Source organism: Gymnoscopelus microlampas (assembly GCF_963454915.1).
Source record: "Gymnoscopelus microlampas genome assembly, chromosome: 22".
NCBI classification, from domain to species: domain Eukaryota; kingdom Metazoa; phylum Chordata; class Actinopteri; order Myctophiformes; family Myctophidae; genus Gymnoscopelus; species Gymnoscopelus microlampas.
The window spans coordinates 5813656-5839121 of record NC_139959.1 but is presented as its reverse complement, the minus strand read 5'-3'; the positions used below and the strand labels follow the sequence as shown (position 1 = coordinate 5839121).

The 25466-nt window shown below is 38.9% G+C and overlaps 1 protein-coding gene across 3 annotated transcripts; it reads right to left on the bottom strand.

Annotated features, from left to right (window-relative positions):
* Positions 1 to 478: 478 nt before the first annotated feature.
* On the bottom strand, positions 479 to 25466 carry LOC311038521 (uncharacterized protein). 3 transcript variants are annotated; one of them, XM_084048094.1, is made up of 2 exons: positions 25133 to 25466; positions 479 to 2343 (listed from the first exon to the last, which is right to left on the bottom strand). In XM_084048094.1, the coding sequence occupies exons 1-2, from the start codon at positions 25353 to 25355 to the stop codon at positions 1445 to 1447; spliced, it is 1122 nt and encodes a 373-aa protein (XP_083904220.1). In that variant the 5' UTR covers positions 25356 to 25466; the 3' UTR covers positions 479 to 1444. The 3 variants fall into 3 exon arrangements, 2 of the variants coding, with proteins under 2 accessions (XP_083904220.1, XP_083904221.1); XM_084048095.1 differs by lacking the exon at positions 25133 to 25466 and adding an exon at positions 7800 to 8181; XR_014600072.1 differs by lacking the exon at positions 479 to 2343 and adding an exon at positions 18957 to 20231.

Here is a 25466-nt window from a genome sequence, read left to right as displayed (position 1 = left end):
TTGTGGATTTCCATGGTCATTGTGGATGTTACAGTACCATTACTGTTGTTACCCCACAACTCATATATGTCATACTAGCTACTTTCAATAGGGAGCTAAATGCTACTACTAGATTGGAATGTAACAGGGAGGCTACAATCAATTGATGTTTGTTTTATTTTGTAGAAACCTGCATGAGGTCCATCATTTAGTGTTAATGGGGGAAAAAAGAAGATATTTTATAAGCATAAAAGGTGGACACTACAGGACTTATATTACTAAGTAAATTTAGCAGATCATTATACCCATCTATTACAGACTATTTTTATGCTGAAACAGTACCATTTGATGGTTTCTTTTGGCTTTTTAATGTATTTCCAATAATAAACAAACATAATTTTGCTTATAGCAAGCATATTTTCCAATCCCATTTTAATAGGGGTATAAAATTATACCTCTAAGGTACATTGTGAACAGATAAAAAAACAGATGACTTATTTGCGATTAATCGTGCGATTAACTATGACAAAGCATGCAATTAATCGCGATTAAATATTTTAATCGTTTGACAGCACTGATTTCTTTATTTAATTTAATAAAAACAAAAAAGTGCAGTTATATTTAACAATAATGATCTTAAAGCCGGATCTATAGTTTTTGTGCACTCAACAAAACCAATCTATAAGCTCACATTGAAGTGCAGTGTGACATGTGTGCTTGTATCCGTTTTTGGTGTGCAACACCATTATAATGAAGACCCTTTTCTTAAATTCATGAAATATTAGTTAAATATATTTCACTTAAAACATATTATAAATAACATTACAATATTTAACACAGATGGGTTACAATTATTATTATTTAGTTTTTCCCCATGGACCACTAGCAGTCAAGAAACTGTGCCATATTGTTTGCTCAATAACAGGGGTCTCTCAATCAACTCTTTAGCTCAGGACACACATTTTATCCAATCAGGATAACTCCACTAAGATAATGTATCAATTATGTTTGTTCTTTTTTGTTTGTTTTTGTTTCATCACTTCCAATTTCACTTGTACATCCTGGATGAGTTCTGTCTCCTGACTGGATAAAATGTTATCAATATCAGAATAAATAGCTATTTGACACTGAATGCAAATAAAAACTGTCACCTTGAAATAAGAACATTCCGCCACCTGTAAATGCGTTACTGTAATCTAGGACGAAGTTAAAAAGATTTAAACTCTGTGGTAATTGGGAGTGGTGCACTCATGTATGCACAGTGTCTTGTGCACTTATGTTTGCAGTGACTTGTGTACATGCAATAGTTGGACACACTCCCTTCAGGAAATCAATTGGTTACCTCTAAAAGTAGCAGAGATTGTCGATGAAATTGTTCTGATGCTTATGGATTTTCTTTTTACTATGACAAAACAATTCAGGGCTAATAAAAGAAAAACATTGGTGGGAAAGTGAAGAGACATTTTCAACAAGGAAATGCCAATGCATATGAATGATCACTTGTTTGCAGCAAAACTTTGCTACAGGGTTTTAGACCTTTATGAGGTCTTGATCGAGTCCTTGTATGTCTCTCCCTTGAATGAATGCTAAGATGTTTCTTCAGCTCTGTGTTTTTCTTAAATCTTTTGCTACACTCTGTGCAACTAAAGGGCTTATTGGCTGTGTGAACCCTCATGTGTGTTGTCAGATATCTCTTGTGATGCCACCCTTTACCACACACTGCACAAATAAAGGGTTTCTCGCGTGTATGTATTGTCATGTGTATCTTCACATCTGCACGATTGTGAAACATTTTTCCACAAACTGTACAACTAAAGGGTTTAACCCTTGTATGTGACTTCATGTGCATCTTCAGATGTCCACTTTGACTAAAGATTTTGCCACACACTTTACAACTTAAGGGTTTACTGCATGTATGAACCCTCATGTGTTTTGTCAGATATCCCTTTTGATACCATCCTTTGTCACAAACTGTACAAATAAAGGGTTTATCGCTTGCATGTATTTTCATGTGTATGTTCAGACCTGCATTATTGTGAAATACTTTCCCACAAATTGTACAACTAAAGGGTAGCTTGTTTTGACCTTCCACATTTTGTGAGTTGTCTGACTGTTCTTCCCCGGTCTCCTCCCAGTCATCGCTGTCTACACTGTCAGTTTCAGAACAGTGTGAAGAGAAGCGCTGGTCATCACTACTTGGTTGTGAATCTCCTCCGTCCTCTAAACCAGCTAGTACCGTCTCTCTGTTTTCATCATCATCTTCACTTGGCCTTTGAAGTAGCTCCTGTTCCTCCAGGATCAGACTGGGACTCTTCTTCTGCTGTTCAGAGGAAACCTCTTTAAACACGGGGAGGTGCAGGAAGTCTAGGAGGAGAAAAATAAGATAGAAACTCTTATGTGCTACTGTCTATTCTACGAGAATGGAGCCCTGATAAGGGCTATACCGATATATACTGATATGTAAGTTTGGCCCATATATCAGCCATTATTTGACTTTTTTCCCCCAGTATCAGTATTGACAATTATGCATATGTTGTGTCCCAATAAAATAGAAAAAGAAAGAATAGCTGATCTTTAGGGGTGGGTATCGTGAGGGTTTTATCCGATACCGCTGCTAAATCAATACTTTAAAAAAAACGGTACTAGAACCCATACTCTTCAATAAAAAGGAAATAAAGAAAAAAGGTCAATGACATTAATGACTTAAAACATGTTTTATCACAGGGTTGAGCTCATTGCTGTTTTTAAAACCATTATTTAAAAAAAATGTTTTCATTATTATTTTTTCTTTTTTGTGAACATTGGTGTGTGTGTACTGTGTATAATGCGTGTGTGTATAGTGCATAATGGTGTGTGATATAAAATCTAAGCTTAACCATAAACATAATCAATCTTTAATTCATACAAAACAATCACTCTTTAATCCTATAATAAAATTGCCTATAGTGGGTGGGCGGAAGGGCGGGAGGACGGACAGACAGACAGAGGATGTCACAAACGTAAACATGGACGCGCACCGTTCCTCTGATCCGCACCAAACTTGGCACCAACAATGGTCAGAATAGCCACACCAGCGCACCATTGCTCCGCCCCCTCTGTGTTCCTATTGGCTGGGGTTTGAACAACCATAACTCCAATTCCCAGCATGCTACAGGCTCTAAACTTGGTGGGTGGTCTTATGGGAGAGGCTGTTATTTCTCAGGGCCCCGCCTCCTCTGTGTTCCTATTGACTGAGCTTTAAACAGCCATAACTCCAGTTCCCAGCATGCTAAAGGCTTCAAGCTTGGTAGGTGGTGTTACGGGACAGGCTATTGGTGGGTGCTCTTAGACGTCCAACAGGGACGGGCTGTAATTTGCTGATGCCCCGCCCCCACTGTGTTCCTATTGACTGGGGTTTAATCAGCCATAACTCCAGTTCGCAGCATACTACAGGCTCCAAACTTAATGGGTCTGGGTGGTCCCACAGGCTTCCAATTTCTTAGAAAATTACCACTTCCGGTTTGTCGGACTGCCTTGAAACTTCACCCACACGCTCTCAAATGGGTGTGGAGTTCAGTGGTGCAACCCGGAAGCAGATCTGTTCACTTCCGGGTTTACCAGGAAATGGTTGTAGAGACCTGAAACTGCTTGATTTTTGGGTACAAACAATCCAACGGATAAGACCGGAAGTCAATCCAACCAACCTGGGTGAAAATTGTCCCCTACTCTGATCATTTCTTTGCCCCTACATCCCGTACACAAGGTCGCACAGGTATGACAGTGGAACTGGTTGCTGGGTGCATCGTTGCTCCAATTAGCAGCAAACTATGCACAAACACTTCTTGTTCATGGATCTGCCATGACAATAGTCACAAAAAAGTAGGGCACTACAGCAGTGTTACAGCGGTTTCTAACATTTCAAACAGCCTGTAGTTCATATAAAATCACTGACACCAATAGAAACATTTGGAACCCTAACCCAAACTTTGCTGGCCCTGGGTAGGCAACCTGGCCTGGTGGCCATCTATGCTCGATAAGGGAAACAAAAGTATGTTTAGTGAGAGGGGCAGGAGCAGTCAAATGGTGACTCCCAGGTTAGCGAACAGCGCCATCTAGTGGAAGACCACTCTAAACAAAATATGACGAGATATCTCATTATTGGCAGTCAAAGAGTTAAAGAGGGAAAAGTGCATCGCATGTAGGCCTAAGCATGTTTATTTGATTGATGAATGGCCCAAACTATACCATTTACTGAGAGGACCCCCTCCCCTGTCTGACGATGTTGTCAACTGTCTGATTTAAACACTGTAGGGCACTGGGATCAATGAAATTTGCTATATATCTGAAAAACAGTGTTGAAATGAGTTTGACGTTGTCAGTGGTCTGATACAATTGTTAAGTTATTAAATTAGATTATTATTCATTGAACTCTGCAGCCATACTAAGGCGCTCCAGATAAGCAGTTTTCATTAGAAACCTATCAGTTGTAAGTTTCCCTTATTACATAAATGTGTTGTTTTGTGTGTGTTCTGTGTTCCTGTATGCTGAGAATGTAGCATAGATAAGAAAAAAACATGTAAATCCCAAGCTTGGAACAAAGGCTATACATTAGTTTGTTTATTTGAAGAGGTTTCCTTAATCATTTATTTATTTAATCTGGGATATAATGTTTTACATTTATTTTATTTTAAGACATATATTATATTTAAAGTTTTTATTTTACAAAGAAAAAAGTATATGCCTTAATGTGTACCTTACAGTTAATGCATGTACCTCATGAATAACTAGAGAAAGTGCTCATCGGAGCACAGGTCTTCGCCAGGTCAGGTAGGTTATTGTGGCCTCCTCTGATGGCGCTATACTAGGCCATCGTGAAAAGGGTGCCATTTCTTCTTAGGCCTTGCACGCCAATCGTACACTGCATTAATGATTTGAGGCATTTTGTTCCAAAAATGTGTTTGGCTAAATTAGACCTTCTAGTGGCGCTATAACCAATGCCAATGTTAAAAGGGTGCCATTTGTTGTGAATGTGCAAAGTTTGACCACAATAGAACTGCTGTTAATGATTTGCGGCATTTTGTTCAAAACAAGCCACTACTGCAAACTTTGGATGTGAATCTTAGTCAATCAGGATGGAATATGAAAAATCAAACAGATCCGTCTTGATCACATGGCTATAGAGATCATGTGTTCCGATATGCGTGAAATTTGGATAAATCGGAAGGAGTAATATAAGAAAAATAGTTTTAAATAAGTTGGCCTCCTGGTGGCGCTATAAGAGGCAGATGTGAAAAAAGCAGGGCAAAAGGTTTTTCCTAGACCTGTAGGGAGTGCGCATACAAAGTTGTACACAGATCGGTGCAGTTATAGGTAAAAACACGAATCGGCCTGTTATAGCGCCACCATGAGGCCGATTTGAACATTTTCAAGTGGCATTTCTTCCTCGGCATAGTGGAAATGTGCGTGCAAAATGTCACAGAAATTGCATGCTGTGTTCATGATTTGAGGCATTTTGTTCTCCTCCAAACTTTGAAAGCCATTTTTAGTCAATCAGGATGGAATATGAAAAATCGGAAAGACGCATTTCGTTTAATTACTATAAAGATACAGTGTACCGATTTGCATGTTTGGACAAAATATGTAGGAGTACTGTCAAAAATAAGGCGCCATAACAGGCCAATCTGAAAAATGTGGGGGCAGGGGTTCAGCTTTGGCATCCAGGGAGTGTGTGTGCACAGCAACGGCCGGGCCAGCAGTGCCGGAGATTAGCTGTTCACAGACAGACACACGGACACACAGACGGACGGACAGGGTGCAAAACTCTCGCCATGCCTTTTGGCATGGCGATACAAAAAGGCATTATTTAAGTTCATAATTTGAAAAGAGGATAAGAGACAATTCAGTTCAGTGATTTTTGTAAGAGAAATAATCAAGATTTTTCAGTAATTTGTCAAGAAAATGATTTAGTTAAAAAAATCGTATCGTGAACCTAGTATCGTGATGCGAATCGTATCATGAGTTGAGTGAATCGTTACTTGCCTACTAGTTTATAACTTGTTGGCTCATTAGCTATCCATGGCTAATTAACTAGAGTATGGTCGTGTTAGCTAGCTTAATCTACAAAAAAACTGATTTACAAGCTAGCAACACATTGTGAGCTTGTATATCTGCTATTTTCTGCGAATGTTGAACCCACAACAGTGACACCGGGGTTCATGTGTCTAAACTCCTGGATTCCACCAAACTTTTTTATTATTATTAAATATATACATCAAAATGTGCGGCCAGAAGTGGATCTGTTCACTTCCGATTTTACCAGGAAGTGGTCGTAGAGACCCATAACTCTGCCTACCCGTCCGTTTTTGAGTATGAGGAATCCAACGGTATCCGTTGGATTCCTCGTACTATAATTTATTTGCCCCTACCTCCCGAACACAAGGTCGCACAGGTATGACAGTGGACCCGTTGGATTCATCTCGACGTCCCCTTAACATTGGGGACGTCGAGATTCAATTGTATATTCAATTGTGTATATTTGTGTTAATTTCAATGAATTGTTGCCTTAATAGTTGCCAATGAATTGATGCCTTAATTATTCATTCATAATATATTTTCAAAACTAGATTTTTTTTGCCTCCTGATCCTCATTTTAATGACAAGTATTCAAACATTGCATGATGTAATAAAAAGATAGATTTGCCATTTGCTTATTTAATGAGAAAATTTGCTTTACTTGATATAGATTGATAAAAACGTAATCAAAACATTTGAATAATAAAAACAGCATGGTGAGGATATTAATATATCAATAAAATACAGGTTTAAGACTGAAATAATGTAAATGGCCAATATAACACAAATAAACCCATTTTTACAACACACCATAATGTGGAATACATTTTTATTTGGGTCAAATTTATCAAGGGGGACTTTTGCCCCAGTAGTGGGGCAATGGGGGTAGTGGGGCAGTGGGGCAATCGCAAATGGGAAGGTAGTAGTAGTAGTACATTTTATTTCAGTCCATTAAAAAGAGTAAATATACATACATACATACAATTAAGACCACTAATGTTAGTGGCACCGAAAAGGTGTAGGCTGAAGCCGAGGCTTATATTGCCTACGGTCTTAACACGGTCCTACGACCTATGGACATCAGTAGCAAAAACAGGGTGGTAAAGTTATATTCTGAGTGATTTCTGATGTGCAACAACTGTTAATACAGCTTGTGCTAAATTCCGGATATAAATACAATGCCAGGACACTGCTGCCAAAGGAATGGCTAAGCTAGCAACCAGCTCACCTCTACTACTTATTATACGTGAAGTCTATTGTGTATGTATGAGTAATAATACGTGTAATATTTTATGAAACTGTACTGTAAAAATCGCTACATACGATTAAAAAAAACTCTGTCCATTTCAAAATAGTAATTCAATATTATGTTGCGTACAATACATGGCTGACTAGTGACTAGTGAGCTATCAGCTAACGCAGGGGTCTTCAACAGGGGGTCCTCAGAGTTACTACAGGGGGTCCGCCAAATCTTTGTGTTATGTGATTTTTTGTTTTGACCTTAACCACTTGAACCCTATCATCTCTTTTCTGAGGAGAACTTTAGTCAAAAAATAGCAGATCTACAGCCCGAGGCGTTGTGGGCTTGTAGATCGGCTATTTTTTTGGCAAAGAGGTATAGGTGTAGAGGGAAAAAAAGAGCAGCAGAAGTTGATCTGAAACACAATTTTATACAATACAGAGGGGGTCCCCGCTTCATCTCTCTCTCAGCTATAGGGGGTCCTTTGCCTGAAAACGTTGAAGACCCCTGACTCTATCAACTCACTCACCGCATTGAGACGCAGTATCGCTGCGTCGTCGTGTCTTCAGAAGGTTGTATTTGGACCTGAGAGCCTCGTTTTCCGTCTTGACTGAACACTTCTCTGCTTGGAGCTCTTCCACCATGCTCTCGTAGAGTCTCCTGGTCTCTGACACCGCGTTTCTCAGCGAATCGTCCAAAACGGCGGCGAAGCGCCTCTCGAAGTCACTGTCTGTCGCCATAGTACCCACACTTAATAATGTTGTCTATAGTTGCTTCAGCGTTTCATTGTGGAGCACATGACGACAAACGTAACGTTGACCGTTATTAACGGTTACCACGCGTTAATGACAGCACCTCTTGTTGTCTATCGTCTCAAGCTGAAATAGTAGGAAATAGTAGCTGCTAGCTACTGTTTCCTCCCTGGTGAAAAGGCTGTTGACGCGAGGTTAGCTCGCTAGCTAGCTAGCTAGCTACAAAGACAATGCAAAATAACTTCCGGGTCGGTGACGTTTCACGCATATCCTAAGCGTCAGCTCCGTTCCGTGAGCAGAAATTGGACTTCCGGTTTTCGAGCTAGCAGAAATAAGGTTTCCGGTTGCCTTCAAAATAAGATCGTACATTTTTTATGTTTTTTAAAAGACACAAATCTAATTTAAAAATACATTTATGATGTATGCCTTTTAAATGGCTCATACTAAAACGCTTCTAAGTGGCAAATAAAAAAAAAAAAAGACACAATTGTATTTAAAAAATAAATTTATGATGTACAGTATGTATTTTTAAATGGCTTATACTAGATCACTAGCTTAATTTATAGTTTTAATGTGCAAATGAACTGTTTTTCAATGGTTTTCAATGGTTTCTTTTTACTCTAGAGGGCACTCTTATTCTGAAGAGATCGTCAACCGGAAGTCTTATTTCTGCTCCGTTATTTCTGCTCACGGAACACAGCTCTAAGCGTCGACCATCATATTGCGTAACTCTTACAACTGTCAACTTGCGTCTCAGTTTGTGGTGGAAAAAGTACTCCGATGTTTTACTTAATGGGATATTTCACTTAAAAAGCGGGAGAAAAAAAATAAAAAGTGAAACATCCCTTGAAGTAAAAGCATCTATACTGCAATGTAGAAACAATATTACAAGTAAAAGTCCGGATTTAAAAATGTACTTGAGTAAAAGTACAAAAGTATTGGTATCAAAATGTAGAAATAACTCATTATGCTGAATGTCCCATTTCACAAGTTCAAAATATATACAAAATATTTTGGAAAATCGTCGATCTACAAGCTCACAATGGGTCGCATCGCGATGCAAGCTTGCAGATCTGCTATTTTCAAATGGCTGAAATACATATAGGGCTGAAGTGGTTAGTGTGTTTTGTAATAATAATCAAAATCGACAAAGTAGCTATTAACTTAAGTTTTCAAATAATTGTAGTGGAGTAAAAAGTACAATATTTTCCTCTGAGATGTATAGTGGGGTAGAAGTAAAAGTATTGAAAATACCTCATTCTGCTTTACTCTGAAGTCCAGGTGACAGTCAATGAATTGTGTCATCTGCACCTGGGTGTGAAAAGATTAATGATTCTATGTATGATTCTATAATGCATTATTAGTTGTCATTCGAATCATGGTATTTACATAAAACCATGGAGGGACGGCCACTGTCTCCAATAAATCACCCCTGTCCATGGACACACAGAGCACCCTTTACCTGTGTATAGTAGGCCTTCAAAGATAATGCACTGGACAGATGTCCCTTTGGATCTAGTAGCCAGTCGTTTAGTGTCAGGTTGGTGTCATGTCGCCTGTTGTGGGCAACTACGGCACCCCTTTCCCTCAACAGTTGCAGTGGACATAGCCATTACAGGGTTGGTCTTTACAAATTTGGAAACCAGCTTTCTCAACTCTGACATTTGAATGTCCTCTGACCTCCTCAGAAACAAATAGTGTCTTGAAATTGCTTACCTGTGGCTGCAAATTCCTTGGGCATAAGTGTATATAGGTCTGGATGGAATGCTGCTCATAATAATGTCACATTGCAATGAATGAATTGGTTGCATGCATGGTTTGGGAAGAAAATGTAGTAGCACAAAAACACTAATGATTATTTTCTTTATATAGTATATTTGATCTTATATCTTCTAGTCAGGCTGACTTAGACCGCGTTGACTTTTTTCTAGAGCTGCGTCAAGCCAACTAGTAGGATAGGCCCTCTCTTAAACGCCCCAGTTCATTTATCAGCGTAACTTCCATACAACCTAGACTATTCAGAATCCGATAATCTTCATGTGTTTATCTGTGTCTATTGTTTTTAATTTGTTAATTAATTATTAATTACCTATCTATGGAGGTCTTCTGCCTCCTTGTCATTATTTACAGCAGCATAATATGAAACAGAGTTGTTATACAATGTAGATGAAGTAAGGATTAAACATGACCCTTTACAGAGGTTCTCAATTCAGTCATTTGCTATTGTTGTTATTTATTGTTGTTTGTCAAACTTAAAGATACACTATCAATTTGAACACAATAGTTTGTCAGTCAAAATTCAAGATTTGTATTATTTACATGAATTGTTACACATGAGTGAAATAGGCCTACTTTGGTTTTGTGTCCTCGATATTCTTAGCCTGGTAAACCCTCTCTCCGGAAATCTCATTTCCATTTGATTTCAGGAGATCAAATGGAAATGAGATTTCCGGAGGGAGGGTTTACCGGGCTACGATATTCTAGCAACAACAGAAAATAATCAGTATAACAAAAGAAATCAAGTAGCAAGATATAAAAAATAGCTACATTTACTGTAGCACACTTTGAGTTGCCTTTGTAAGGTACTGTGTGCATGGGTCAAATTCTTATTTTTAACAAATCCTTATGTTAATACAAGGTTTACACATGACCAGACTTGAAGTGACAGTGACATGGCGCATGATATCACGTCACATAAACCTGGTTACCTGACTTATCTGTAGCTTTCACATTTTGAACTTCTGCGCCATTAATAGTGGCCAACAGAGCAAAAAGCATTGACAAAAGAATGTAAGACAATCCTATATTAAAATTGGCTAGTGGGTGGGTGGGCCGGCCGACCCATAAACAAACTTGATACGCCATATATAGGCAGTCCACCGTGGTCTGTCACTATGAGTTAGACAACCATGAACATATCTCATACGCCCATATATAGGCATATATGGAGATCCGGTTGTCCAGAGCCACAGATCTGACTGCTATGTCTGTATCATGTGCATTGTGCATATATGGAACCGACTTAACTTGAAAGTATTGAGCTCATCTTCAGTAGTGTTGGGAACTCCTCGTGGTCACTTTTTTAACCATTATATATACAAGCCTGCACTACAGGATCTGCATGAGGGCTTGTGAAGAAACATAAAACAGGGAGTCTGTGATGTAGGCCAGCCCTAACCCATTGAGAGCTTTATAAACAAGTAAGAATTTGGCAGACACAGGGAACCAGTGTACTGTAGTCTAGCTAAGCCTGGAGCTATGTGTTCTCTCTTTTTTAATTATTTGTTATCAGTCGAGAAGTTGAGTTGTGAATAAGCAGTAAACTTTAAAGGACAACTTTGTTTTTTTTACAACAAGGGTTCTGTTATTAGTTTGTAATGATAATAATTGTTAGATGAGTGTTAAAACATTTTCATTTATTGCTTTCTATCGTTTTAGCGATTGGTAAAAAACATATTTTTTACACAATAAGCAGACTTTTTTTTATATCCGCAAGGCCGAAGGAATATTGGAACTAACAACAAACGTTTTTTCAAACATTCATTCACATTTGCTGAGAAGCTTTTGTGGTATGGCAGAAAAGGTGAAAAAGGAAAGCTGACAGAATTGAAATTTCCCTTATGTTACTAAACCAGTATTAAACTATCCACATGATTCTAGATTTCTTTCTACAAATAGTTGAATAAAAATAATATGGGATAAAGTCCCAGAGGTCCGGTGCTAGCAATATCACTGTCCATGATCGAGGAGAGACACTTTCAACAAAGAAACAGAATTCATCTCTGTGTTTTGATAGAATCTTTTGCGTGTATTCTCATCGCGTCGTCAGAGTTCCACTTTGATTAAAATGCCTACCACAGACTGTACAACTGAAGGGTTTCTCACCTGTGTGAATCCTCATATGTTTAGTCAGATATGCCTTTTGATACCACGCCTTGCCACAAAATGTACAAATAAAGGGGTTCTCGCCACATTCTCATGTGTACCTCCAGACCTTCATTATTGTGAAATATTTTCCCACAAACTGCACAACTAATGGCTTTAACATATGTATGAATAGTCATGTGCATCTTCAAATGTCCACTTTGCTTAAAGCCTGTGTGACAAACAGTACTGTACAACTAAAGGGTATATTGACTATGTGGGGTTTACTGTCTGTGTGAAGCTTCATGTGTTTTGTCTGATTTCCCTTTCGATACCACCCTTTCCCACAAACTGGACAAATATAGGGTTTTTCTAATACATGTATTCTCTATGTATCTTCAGACCTGCTGTATTGTGACATATTGTCCTACAAATTGTACAAACTCTATGACTCCTTGATGGCGTTCGTTTCGATGCTTCCAGGTCCTTGGAGCGCTAGGTTCTCAACAACAATCGGTGGCCTTTCACATGATTTTTGTGGTTTCAATGTGTTTCTATCTTCTCCCGTCTCCTCACATTCATCACTGTCTACACTGTCCGTTTCTGAACCGTGTGGAAAGAAGATATGGTCATCACTAGTTGGCTGTGATGCTCTACAATCCCCAACTTTTCAATTCTACTAATATCAAAGTTGACTCAGTAGCCTTTTCGGGGCTTTGAAGACGCTCCTGTTCCTCCGAGACCTGGAGCGGAAGTCTAGGAGGAGAAAAGTAAGATATTATGGTTGCCAGGTGAAAAAGTTGAAAATGGTCAGAGCCCAACCGATAAAAAGTCAAATAATGGCAGATATATCGGCCCAACCGATATATCAGCCATTATTTGCCTTTTTTTTTTACAACATCGGTATCAGCAGTTATGCAGCCGATGTTTGGCGCTCAGTGAGCTTGTAGAATTAAAAAACAAGAAATCAATAGGGTTTACGTGTTTAAATAAAAATAATTTCTAGTGTTCTCATATATAATGTTCTTTATGAGAAAGGAACGGCTGATAAGCACCATTACTCAATCTGCCCCAGGCAACCTGCAAAATCTATTCTTTTTTATTTTTTTAAAACTTTGTTTATTGGGTTTTTCACAGCAGGATTCAACATTAAATGCATATGATCAGGTGCATAGAAAGCTCCTTAGTGCAACCAATAAAATACAAAGGTTCAATAAACACATTGAATTATCACCCCAAAACATAAGAGACAGGTACAAATAAAAATAAAAATATATACATATACAAAAGATATAAAGCAAACACAGACAGAACAAGACAAAACCAAAACAGAAACATCAGTCAAACAGTACCGTTATACAGCACAACACCTCCGCCACAGCAAACCCATCATATCAATGATCCAACAGACCTCACGCATCCGTATCTTTGATCAAAGACGGATTCAAACTCCGGACAAATTGAAAGAATGGCCCCCATACCTTCCCAAACTTACTGGAGGAGCCATTTAATGAGAACCTTATCTTTTCCAGTTTCAGACAATAACAAGATGTCTCTTATCCAATGAGTGTGAGAGGGGGAAGTAGGTGATTTCCAATTAATCAAAATGAGTCTCCTGGCCAATAGAGTGACAAAAGCCAAAACATCTTTCTCCATTTTAGAAAGCGAGGGCAGTGAGGGGAAAACCCCAAACAGCGCGCCTAAAGGAGTAGGCTCCACCCTTCTCCCCACTATCCCTGATATGGACTGAAAGACCTCTGTCCAATATGTGTGTATAGATGGGCAAAGCCAGAACATATAGATGAGGTCTGCTGGAGATTGTTGACACCTATCACAATCAGGAGATACAGTATCATAAATCCTTGACAACCGGGCCTTAGTATAATAGATACAGTGCAAAAGTTTACATTGAATGAGGGCATGTCTCGCGCAAACAGAGGACCCATGTACACGCAGCAGAATTGCATCCCACACCTCATCAGTTATTTCCTCCCCCAAGTCCCCCTCCCAACGAGCCTTTAGAGTTCAGGTTTTCAGGCCGTAGACAGCAGATCTCATCATAAATACATGAAATTGCACCCTTCAAAGTAGGTAGTGGAGTTAAAAAAGTGTCTAAAACAGAGTCATCAGGTATATTAGGAAATATGGGAAATGTTCTTTGAACAAAGCTACGGACCTGTAAATATCTGAAAAAATGCTGTCTAGAAATTGAATATTTATCCAGAAGTTGCTGGAAGGATGCAAAAACATTATCGACGTATAGATGTTTAAAAGTACGAATGCCTAGGCCTGACCATATTGAAAAAGCACCGTCCACCAGAGAGGGATGAAAAACATGGTTAGCTGCCACTGGGGCATGAATAGAGAAAGACTGTAGGCCAAAGTGGCGTCTAAATTGGAGCCAGATTTTTAAAGATTTTTTTAACAATAACGTTCTTAGTGTATGGAGAGGTAGAGGGAAGAATAGGGGAGTGTGCTAAAGCACTCAATGTGACGGGTCCGGACGAATTTGACTCCATGACCAACCACGTTGGGGGGGGATCAAAGGCTTCATATTGAATCCAATATTTGAGAATTATAATATTGGCAGACCAATAATAAAACCTGAAATTAGGTAGAGCCATTCCTCCAAGAGATTTGGGTCTCTGACTGCAAGTATTGTTTACGCAACCTCGGCACTTTCTTATCCCAGATAAACTCAGAGATCATGCCATCTAATTTACTGAAAAAGGTCTGGGGGAGAAAAAAGGGAATACAGATAAGAAAACCAAGGGAGAATATTCATCTTAACTTAGTTGATTCGTGCAAATAGGGATAGATTAGCAAAATCTATTTTTTTACCTTTAAAAAGACAGGATTGGATTGGGCAGTTGTTTACTTGGCTGACCTGATTGGCTAAGATTGGCTTCCAAGGTTTGCAGGATTGGTTCGTTTTGAACAAAATGCCTCAAATCATGAACGCCGTGTGCGATTTCCGCACGCGAAGTTTTGCACGCACATTCCCACTATAGGCCGAGGAATAAATGCCACTTAAAAATGTTCAAATCAGCCTCATGGTGGCGCTATAACAGGCCAATTCGCGTTTGTACCTATAACTGCACCGATCTGTGTGAAACTTTGCACGCACTCTCCCTAGAGGCCAAGGAAAAACCTTCACTCTGCATTTTTCACATCTGCCTTTTAGAGTGCCACCAGGAGGCTGACTTTTGTAAAACTTTTTTTTGTCCTTCAGATTCTGTCCAAACATCACGCAAATCTGTACACAGTATCTCTATAATCATGGGATCAAGATGGGTGTGTCTGATATTTCATATTCCATCCTAATTGGCTAACATTGGCTTCCAAAGTTTGCAGGATAGCTTCATTTTGAACAAAATGCCTAAAATCATGAACGCAGCGTGCGTTGGTGTCTTCATGCTAAATGGTGTGCTGCAACACGTAACTAATTTAAACCGTAATATGTAATTTCATTTGTAGAAATAGAAGAATAGTTAATACATGAGTACATATCATTGTGATAATAAAGAAGTTATAGGAAGTTTGGTACTATTAATAAGAATTGCAAAAGATAATTTAAATAAATAATTGCTGTATTTTATTTCATTTTCAGACCACACACACAAATACACTTTAACATTCCCGTATTCAAACAAAGCAACTGTGAATAAATAGACATTGTTGGATGTATGTTTCCTATGTTAATACAGTTGAACTCCTGTGACTTTTTAGTTAACATCAGAACTCCGGATCCTGTTCAAGTGTTTTAAATGACTCTCCAAAGCTATATTATGGTCCTTGAGCACCTTTAATACAAATAATGCAGTTCCAAGTGCTTAACATTAAAAAAAACAAAGGGTTAGAAAAACCTAAAACAGGAAATAGGTTAAAAGGAATCAGACAAGAAAAACAAATTGCTTTGCTTGAGTGAGTACTCAACATCTGACCAGCCTATTATTCCATCATTAATCCTTATTCACATGCCTTTAAATAAAACAAGGGACAAATTAGGGAGAATACATTTTTAAAAAAAAGGGAAAATACATTTAAAAGACATTTAAAAACTGTTGCTTCATATTCAAATTAAATTAAATGTTTTAACACAACAAAGTTAAATGTAAGATCAAATGAAATAAAATGCCTTAAAATTGTGAGAAATAGAGCTATAGACAGGCTATGTGTAAAAAAATAAAAATATATGCTTTTAAGTTTTTAAAGAATTTACCAGAACCTGCCAAATATAGTCTCTTTAAGTAAGGTGTTCCATAATTTGGGGGAGTATTTGAAGAAAGATGCATTTACAATGTTCTTTTGGGTAGGGTTATGCATATTGAGCAATCCTGAAATACAGGATCCCAGGGCTCAAGAAAGAACATAAAACAGGGAGTTTGTGATATAGGCAGCCCTAACCCATTGAGAGCTTTATAAACAAGTAGAAAGAATTTGGCAGACACAGGGAACCAGTGTAGTCTAGCTAAGACTGGAGCGATGCGTTCTCTCTTTTACATTTTTCTGTTAGCAGTCTAGAAATAGTTATGAATAAGCTGTAACCTTTAAATGGACTTAAGGAAGACCTGTAAATAAGTGCATTGCAAAAGTCCAATCACAGCTTCAAACACATGTTTTACCATTGGCTATGACTCACGTTATACTTCACATTCTGGTCAACCACTTGGTTTAACATTAATTAAAGAATACCATGTTTGGTACTGGCTTCCATTAAGTAACAGTGAGCATAAGCGAACAGAACATGCAACACAAAGACAAAAAAACAATAAATGCAATACAATGTTCCATTTATTGCTACACACAGTGGCATATATATTTACAAGAGGAGCTAAGGTTTATATACAGGAAGGCAAGATGGCAGAAGGGAGCTACGGGTCCTTTTGGTTTATGTGTACACTCTCAGTCAGTGCTCCATATATTACAGCAAACACAAGCACAATGCGGTCTAATCACAGATTGCTAAGACCACCGGGGACGTCCTCACAAATACAAAATACAAATATAAAACAATAACGGGTGGCCGTGACAACCACAAATCGCGAGCTTCAATAGAGTCGCCCGTGGATGCATCCGTCTGTGTGTAGCTAGTGAGGATTCTCTGACCAGTCAGTCAGTAGCGTTACACATCACCATTTGGTATCGCTTCAGCCCTGCTTGGCCCCTACATGGAACTTCTGTGTCTCAGGCACTGAGAAAAGTACTTCCAAGTTATCTAGTATTTGGTGCTTTGGAAAGGTAAAAAATGCTTTCAACCGTATCAACTCCCTAAAACCCTATCATAAACTGTTAAACATGCACATGGACTCCGCCATCTGTCACCGGATACAGAGTTTCATGCAGAATAGGCAACAAAAGGTGGAAGAAAAAAATTCTCATAAATCCTGTATCTCACCCTCAACACTGGCACCATTCTCCGCTCTCCATAACCTTCTGCTGTACACCAATAATCTTGCATCTCAAGACAACTCTGTTAACATATTATTATATATTCTCTAAAAATGGACTGGCGTTAAGTCAGATGGGTGGGCCACAAACGTTTGAGATTTTCAAGTGGAGGCATCTCCAGAAAAGGTTAAGACCCACTGTATTTAAGTACACAGACGACATGACAATAACCTAATTCATCACCAACAATTAAGAGACTCCGTACAAGAGAATGCACAACCACTGTGTCACCCAGGCAGTCACCTGGTGAAAAGAAAATGATGTACTGCTCAAACGAGTCAACACCAGGATAATATGTCTTGTCTTATAAAAAAATCAATAAAAATTAATATATAAAAAAAAACACCAGGATAATAATCTGAGACTTTTGGCATCTGAAAAAAATTACAAATTTACAATAACAAATCAAAATCTATTTTTTTTATATACAAACTCTACCGTAACTGAATTCCAATGTCAAGTATACTGTCAGTTGTCACAATGGGCTAAACATTAGAGCTGATAAGCATCTGTATTTTGCAAAACCAAAGCCGTTTACCCCAGTATAATAATAGTCTTAATTAAACTGTTAATAAGCCTAAATAGCATCTATTTGGCAAGTCACTCCTGCTGTCTGTGAAAGTAAGTCCAGCTAACCTGCAGCTACTTTATCCCTCCCATAACGCATTCCTATAGACGGATTTCCGCGCGACGTCATCACAGAGCAGAATGCGCAATCTGCGCATGCTCGGGGGAAACGAATTGTTGCGCCGTTCACTCTGTTGTTATGTTCGGGAGTTAGATAGCCATAATTCTGCTATTATAGGCATAATGCTCAGGGGTGCACATAACTGGTGCGCAGGTGCGCATGCGCACCCAAAATAAAAAATGCGCACCACATCAGGCGACGCGAGGCGCTTTTGCGCACCAACAGCTGGGACAGGAATTTCCAAGCTTTTATTTTTTAGCAAAACTAAAAAATAAAAGCCTGGAGATCGAGGCTAGGAATTTACTTCCTGAAGCCACACTCACACAATCACTCTAAAGCACCCGTCGGTCCATGTACAGCCATTAGGCACAGGGGTAGAGATATGACTCGCGTCGCCTCGCATCGCCTCGCATCGCTGCGTGCACGCAGCCAGCAGCGGCTGTTAGAGGCACTCGTCACCGATGATGAACGCACCGTAATGGTGCAAAATATGCCGTGAACGTCCCAATCTGGCGGATAAAATAAGCACAGCAGCACAGGGCACCAACCTTGGGGGCTTTAACTAACAGCGTGAGAAAAAAAAACGGCGAAAATCGGCGGAATTTAGAAGCAGAGCGTCCTTTTTTTCTTGCACCCCCCGTTGACAAAACTGTCCGGTGGGCACCGTGCTGAACCCCCCCCCCCCCCCCGTTGACAAAACTGTCCGGGCTGAATCGCCCCCCCCCCCGTTGGCAAAACGGGACGGGCGCCATGCGCACCAAGTCACATGTCCAGGTGCTCTTCTGCGTACCAGACCTAAAAAGTTATGTGCACCCCTGATAATGCTGCTATTATATACAAACAGATCCAACTTCCGACAAATCATTTTTATTGAGTAAACAAGGTATTACAAACTGCATAATTTAATCTACTTTCATTAAATCCGGTGAAGATCATTTATTTTATGAATGGACATTTGACCAGAGCTGCTGCGGGTAATGGCGCCCTCTATAGGCTTCCCCCTCCTCTGCGCGGCCATATCCTCTCATGTTTACTAACAGGAAACCTGTCTATTGACCAGTAGACAGTGGCCTTCCTATTTGCTATGGGTATCATATAAATGATGCAAGGAAGATTGGAAAACGTTAACAGTTTTGCATACGTTCATTCACATTTGCTGAGAAGCTTTTGTGGTATGGCTGAAAAGGTGAAAAGGAGGGCTGCCAGAATTGGACATTTCCCCAATTATACAATACCAGAAATTGAAGGGAAAAAATGAAATCATCCTTATGATGAAATTATCCTCATCATCATAATTTTTCCCCTAACAATAATAATAAATAATAGTAATAATGAGAGGAGAGAAACTTTCAACAAGGAAACGCCATTGCATATGTATGATCATATGTATCAACATTGCTACAGGGTTTTTCATCTGTGAGAGTGCTCGTATGAATGACCATGTGTTCCTTCATCTCTGTGCTTTGATAGAATCTTTTGCTACAAATTACACAACTAAAGCATTTCTTTCCTGTATGTACTACCATGTGCCTGTTCAGGCTTGTACTTTGAGGAAAGCTTCTGTCACACACAGTACAAACACAGGGTTTCTCTCCTGTGTGTATTATCATGTGCGTAGTCAGATCTTCACTTTGATTAAAACCCTTGCCACAATCTGTACAACTGAAGGGTTTCTCTTCTGTATGTATTCTCCTCATATGCACATCCAGACCTGATTTATTTTTATATTTTTTCCCACAAACTGTACAAATAATGCCTTTAACAAAAGTATGAATCGACATGTGAGTCTTCAAATGTCCACTTAGTTTAAAGCTTGTGAGACAAATTGAACAACTAAAGGGTCTACCAACTATATCGAGTTTACTGCCTGTGTGTTTTTCCTTCATGTGTTTTGTCAGATTTCCCTTTTGATACCACCCTTTCCCACAAACTGTACAAACATAGGCTTTTTCTAATACATGTATTCTCATATGTAGCTTCAGACCTGCAGTATTGCGGCATCTTTTCTTACAAATTGTACAAACACAAATTGTACAAACTCTAGGACCCCTCGTGGTTGGCGTCTCCTCTGATTCATCACTGTCTGCACTGTCGGTTTCAGAACTGTTTGAAGAGTCTCTGTCTTCATCACGATCTTTACTTTTCAATGCTACTAATGTCAAAGTTGACTCGGTAGTCTTCTCCACCGGGACCTGGCGCAGGAAGTCTGAGAAGGGAAAAGTAAGATATAAACGGTTACCAGGTGAAAAAGGCTTTGCTTAATTAGAGCCCGACTGATAAAAAGTGAAATAATGCCATTATTTCACTTTTTTGACATCTGTATCGGTAGTTATGCAGCCGATGTGTCCCAATTCTTTTTTGCCACTTTCAACCTTTCTGTCTCTATATTTTGGGTAAAGTAAAGAATCCAAAATATACGCATTGCGTTGTGACGCGTAATGAGCTTGTAGATCAGCTATTTTTGAAACATTTTCAAAAGAGCTCAAGTAGTACATTCCAATTAAACGTTCTCAAATGTCATGTTCAGGCAACCTGCAAAATCTTATCAGCCTGTCTTGCCCCAACGCTAAACAATTGACTCCAATAAGCCAATGGCATCATACATTGTGGGTGGTACCTTTATAAAGATCGGACTCTTGTTTACTTGACAGGTCGATATTAAAAGGAAATTTGCCACTGGCCCCACCATTGGCCCATGGAACATTTGTCAATAATTGACCCTAGGACCAATATTGACCAGTGTTATTGAACACCTTTATTTTATCTTATATTACATTATTACATTATATTACAGAGCATGTTACACAAAAGTAAAAGCACACCAAGCCCAACTCAGAGGTGGAGTCCAGACTCCACCTTAGCCTTTAGAACTTGACCTAGTTTTGGCAACCAAGTAGACTTATGCAAAGGTTAAAACGTAATTTAGATAGTATGTTATTTAGACAGATGCTAGGATCATTGTGTTCCTGGTATCCTATAGTTTCAATATACGCATTATTTTTGATAGTGTATTGTTTAGACTGATGCTAGGTTCTTGGTTTGACTGTGATCCTAGTTTACTGAGGCACTACACTGTCTCTCTGCATTTGATATATGTATTTACCTTGCATATCATAAGTTGCTCTGGATAAGTGTATGTGAGATGCCAAAATTGAAAATGTTACTAATTGGACGTATTCATTTTATCTGCAAGCATCACTAAAGCTTTGTGCCAGACAACTTTTCCCAAAGTGAATCAATACCACACAGAGAAACAAAACTTCACTGTTGCTAGCTTAATCTCATTAGCCTGGGATCCAGCCTGATTCACTACGTTCAGCTGATTTTTTTTTCTCACTTTGCTTATACGTAGGCAAGTCAGTAAGTGACTCGAGTTTTACATTGGACAACACTGGTCCCGGCCCCCCTAAAGACCAATCAGAAGCCACAAGTTGTTCTCACTCGTGCTGCGCACGGAGAATGGAGGCTTTCCAGACTGTATAGCAAGTAAGAAAAATAAATCCGCCAAGCAGTGGCCTGAGCCTGGGAGCAGCCTGGATCCCAGGCTACAATCTTATTGTAACTAAGATACATTTTAAAGACAGATATAGCTACTACGTCTGAATACTTCCCATGCAAACTGCTAGCCTAGTACAGCTGCAGCAGCGCTGCTCTGTAGTGCAGAGAATCTGTCTGACCAGCACAGCTGGTAATGACGGGAGGAGCTTCTAGTACACAGTGAAATCCACTGAGAATTTTACTGTGCTGAACAGCTGAACAGTGGCAGAGTAATGTTTGTATAGTGATTAGAACGGCTAGGTGTCCTACCTATTGTATGATGATGGTTAACCACTTAAACCCTATGCCCTATAAATTCAGGAAATAGCCGACGTACAAGCTCACAATGCAACGTGACAGTTTATGAGCTTGTAGATCAGCTGTTTTCACCAAAGGTCAATATAATTCATCATGTTGACTAGATCCCCCCCCCCCCCCCCCCCCCCCATATATTTTCATAAGATTTTTTTCCCCCCATATATTTTCATAATAAAAAAAGTGCCATATATCGTATCAATATCGTGAGCCCAATATAGTGTATCGTGAAATTAGTGTATCGGCACACCCCTAATGTTGACCTATTTTTGCAAAATGTGTAACAGCATTGCCCACTATATAGACCGATTTTTGTGGGTCGCCAGTAAATATGCCCTTTTTTCTTTTCTAAAAAACACTTCCTATATAAAAACATATTTCAAAGGATTAAAACAAAGTTTAAACAAAAACATCAAAACTGTTCATCAATTATAAACAATGATAAACATTTTCAAAAGTATTTCATAAATAAAATCTGATAATCTAATGATTTCCATTGACAAAACATTTTTAAAAAACTGTTTAAGAAGTAGTGAAAATAGCAGATCTACAAGCTCACAACGTGGCACGAAGCGATGCGTTGTGCAATTGTATATCTGCTATTTTCAGTGCCAGGCAAACATCTAATTTCCCTTTTGGCTCTCGAGCTAAAGGTTTGGGAACCACTGATTTAAAGCAACTCAATTGTGCCACTCAGTGCCTTTTTTTAATCTATAATTTTTTTGCATTTACGTTTTGGACGATAATATTGTCAAACAAAATATTTTTACCGAAATATGATGACTATGGAAATTGCCAATGTTTCATCTCATCACCAATTGGCACTAGGGCTGCAAATAACGATCCCTTTCATAATCAATTAATCTGCATATTATCAAAACAATTTTAGGTTGTTTTAGGCAGGTTTTAACTAGCAATAAAGACGATAAATATATCTAATGGATTTTTGCTCAGCTGCTAATTAGGCTACTACTCATATCTCTAATAATACAATCGCCTGAACCTATTTAGACCTGAGGCCAATTCTAAAACGCCTTCTAAATCCTGACCTACGTTTTCTGAAAAACTTCAAATATGTATTAAAAAATAACCGCAAAAGGGGTTCCCGTCCTGAAAGGTATAGTTACAAATAGGGGTTAAAGGCGCAGGGCGTACCATTTCTCTGCTATGTTGCAGCTATGTTATAGCAGACCACCTGTCCAATTTCCTACACAGTTTAGCAAGATGTCTCACTCCACCTTAGCTTAGATACTGTTTAGCAACGAAAGAACAATAAATGGAAAACACCTGCGATTCGTTGCCGAATATTATCGATAACCAAATTAGTTAGCAATGAATTTAGTAACCAATTTTAATCCATTTAAATTGGTTAGTTGTTGCAGGCCTAATCGGCACAATCCTAGTATCACTTATTCGAGCCCAACACACACTTCATACACATTAGCTTTTGGGAGGACAAGCATGTAGAAGCAACCACAGTGCTAATCACAAACATGGTAGGCTATGATTGTATTTATTGTCAATCAGCTGAGACATCAACATTATGGAGGATTATAGTGACTACTTAATACTAAACAGTTCAATTGTAATTATTCAGATTGTATGCCGAATGTAAACCTCGTGCATGCCCCCCTCCCCCCCATGCACAATGTAGAGTTAGTTGGTTTGAAATGTAAAGTATTAACATGTAAAATTAATAAATATTCCTATAAAATGTGCAAACAGACGCCTGGAAATCTAGAAACCATGTTTGTGTTGTTTGGATTATGAGCTATTGAAAATGTTTTTTTTTTCTAAGAACACATTATGGAAAGTACTTTGTTGAGGGTCCCTTAAGTTCCTGGCCGGGCCACAAAGCGTTATCATCCACGGCTGTGGGTATTTTTGAACATTTTCCAACGTCTATTAGGCCTACAAATGTGAAATTATTTAAGTAGTAAAAACGATGTTTTTATCATGATATCCCGATGTGAAACAACTGTTTAAATCCTGTATTTCTACAGCTTGTGACTAATTTCCGATACATAAACAAGGAAGCGCCATTTTTCACCGCCTTGAGACATTGCTGCTAAAGAGAGAGCTAAGCTAGCAGCTAAAGACTGCTAGCAGCTAAAGAGAGAGCTAAGCTAGCAGCTAAAGAGAGAGCTAAGCTAGCAGCTAAAGAGAGAGCTAAGCTAGCAGCTAAAGAGAGAGCTAAACTAGCAGGTTAGTTGATTATACTACTTAACTTGACATATAACATGTATTATTAATAATTGTCATGTTCCTGATAAACCTACATGTGGACAAAAAGCTCGGTCCATTTAAAACTAGTAATTAAATGGTATGTACAATAACACGGTTACTCTACTGAGCTACGACGACCAGTGTTGCCATGTCGGCTTATTATAAGCGACTTTGGGCTTCTTTTTCTGTAAAGTTGCTTGTAAAAATTGGTGGTTGCGTTTTTTTTGGGCTTGTTTCTAAAGGCAATCAATCAAACTTTATTTATACAGCACATTTTTACACAACCTTAGATGACCAAAGTGCTGCACAGGTAAAAGCAGAAAAAGAAAGAACAATACATCAAATCAAAAAAACAGTGTAAAGCTGTAGCGTACTTGCTTCCAAATGTAATTAATTCATTAAACCAGTGGTTCTCAAATATGTTCATGAATCTTGTGCCAAAGGGAGCCTTTTTGTGTTAGAATGTTTCAAAAAAATATTCCAAATTTTCCACATTGTATTTTCAGAGTTCTTGAAAATAGCAGATCTACAAGTTCTGTGCTATTTTCAAATAGCCGATGCATACAGGTTTAAAGTGCTCATGTGGCCTAAGTCGTTGGTTCTCAAAGTGGGGTTCCCAAGGGGGGGGGTGCCAGGGGGCCCCAGCAAAATGTGTTAATATAGCATCACAATAATCTTAAACACTTTAACCTTTTATACTTTGGCTATTCAAAAATAGCAGATATACAAGCTCATAGTGCAGCACTATGCACTTGTAGATCTGCTATTTTTGAAAAATCATGAAAATGTGTGCAAACCTTTGAATATATATATAATGTAAGAAAACATTTGTAACTCAAATCTTTGCTTCTGGGGTACCCTGGAACCAAATATTTGAGATGGGGGTCCGCGGCCAAATACATATCATTTTGGGGGTCCTTCACATGAAAAAGTTTGAGAACCAATGGCTTAAGTAGCTTATTTTGGGCTTGTTTTCCTAGACCTGGTTGCTTGTTTCTCTCGCAAAACCTGGCAACACTGTCAACTCACCGCATTGAGACGCAGTGTCGCTGCGTCGTTGTTTCTTCAGACGGTCGTATTTGGACCTGAGAGCCTCGTTTTCAGTCCTGACTGAACACATCTCTTCTTGGAGCTCTTCCACCATGGTCTCATAAAGTCTCCTGGTCTCTGACAACGCGTTTCTCAGCGTGACGTCCAGAACGGCGGCGTAGCGCGACTTGAAGTCGCTTTCTGACGACATAACCGACGACATAGTAGTATTGTTGTGTCCTCTGTTTCAGTCACGGGTGACCGTTATTAACGGTTAACACACGTTGATGCCTCTTACTTACAGGCAGCTTGTTAGTTGGGCAGCTAGCTAGCA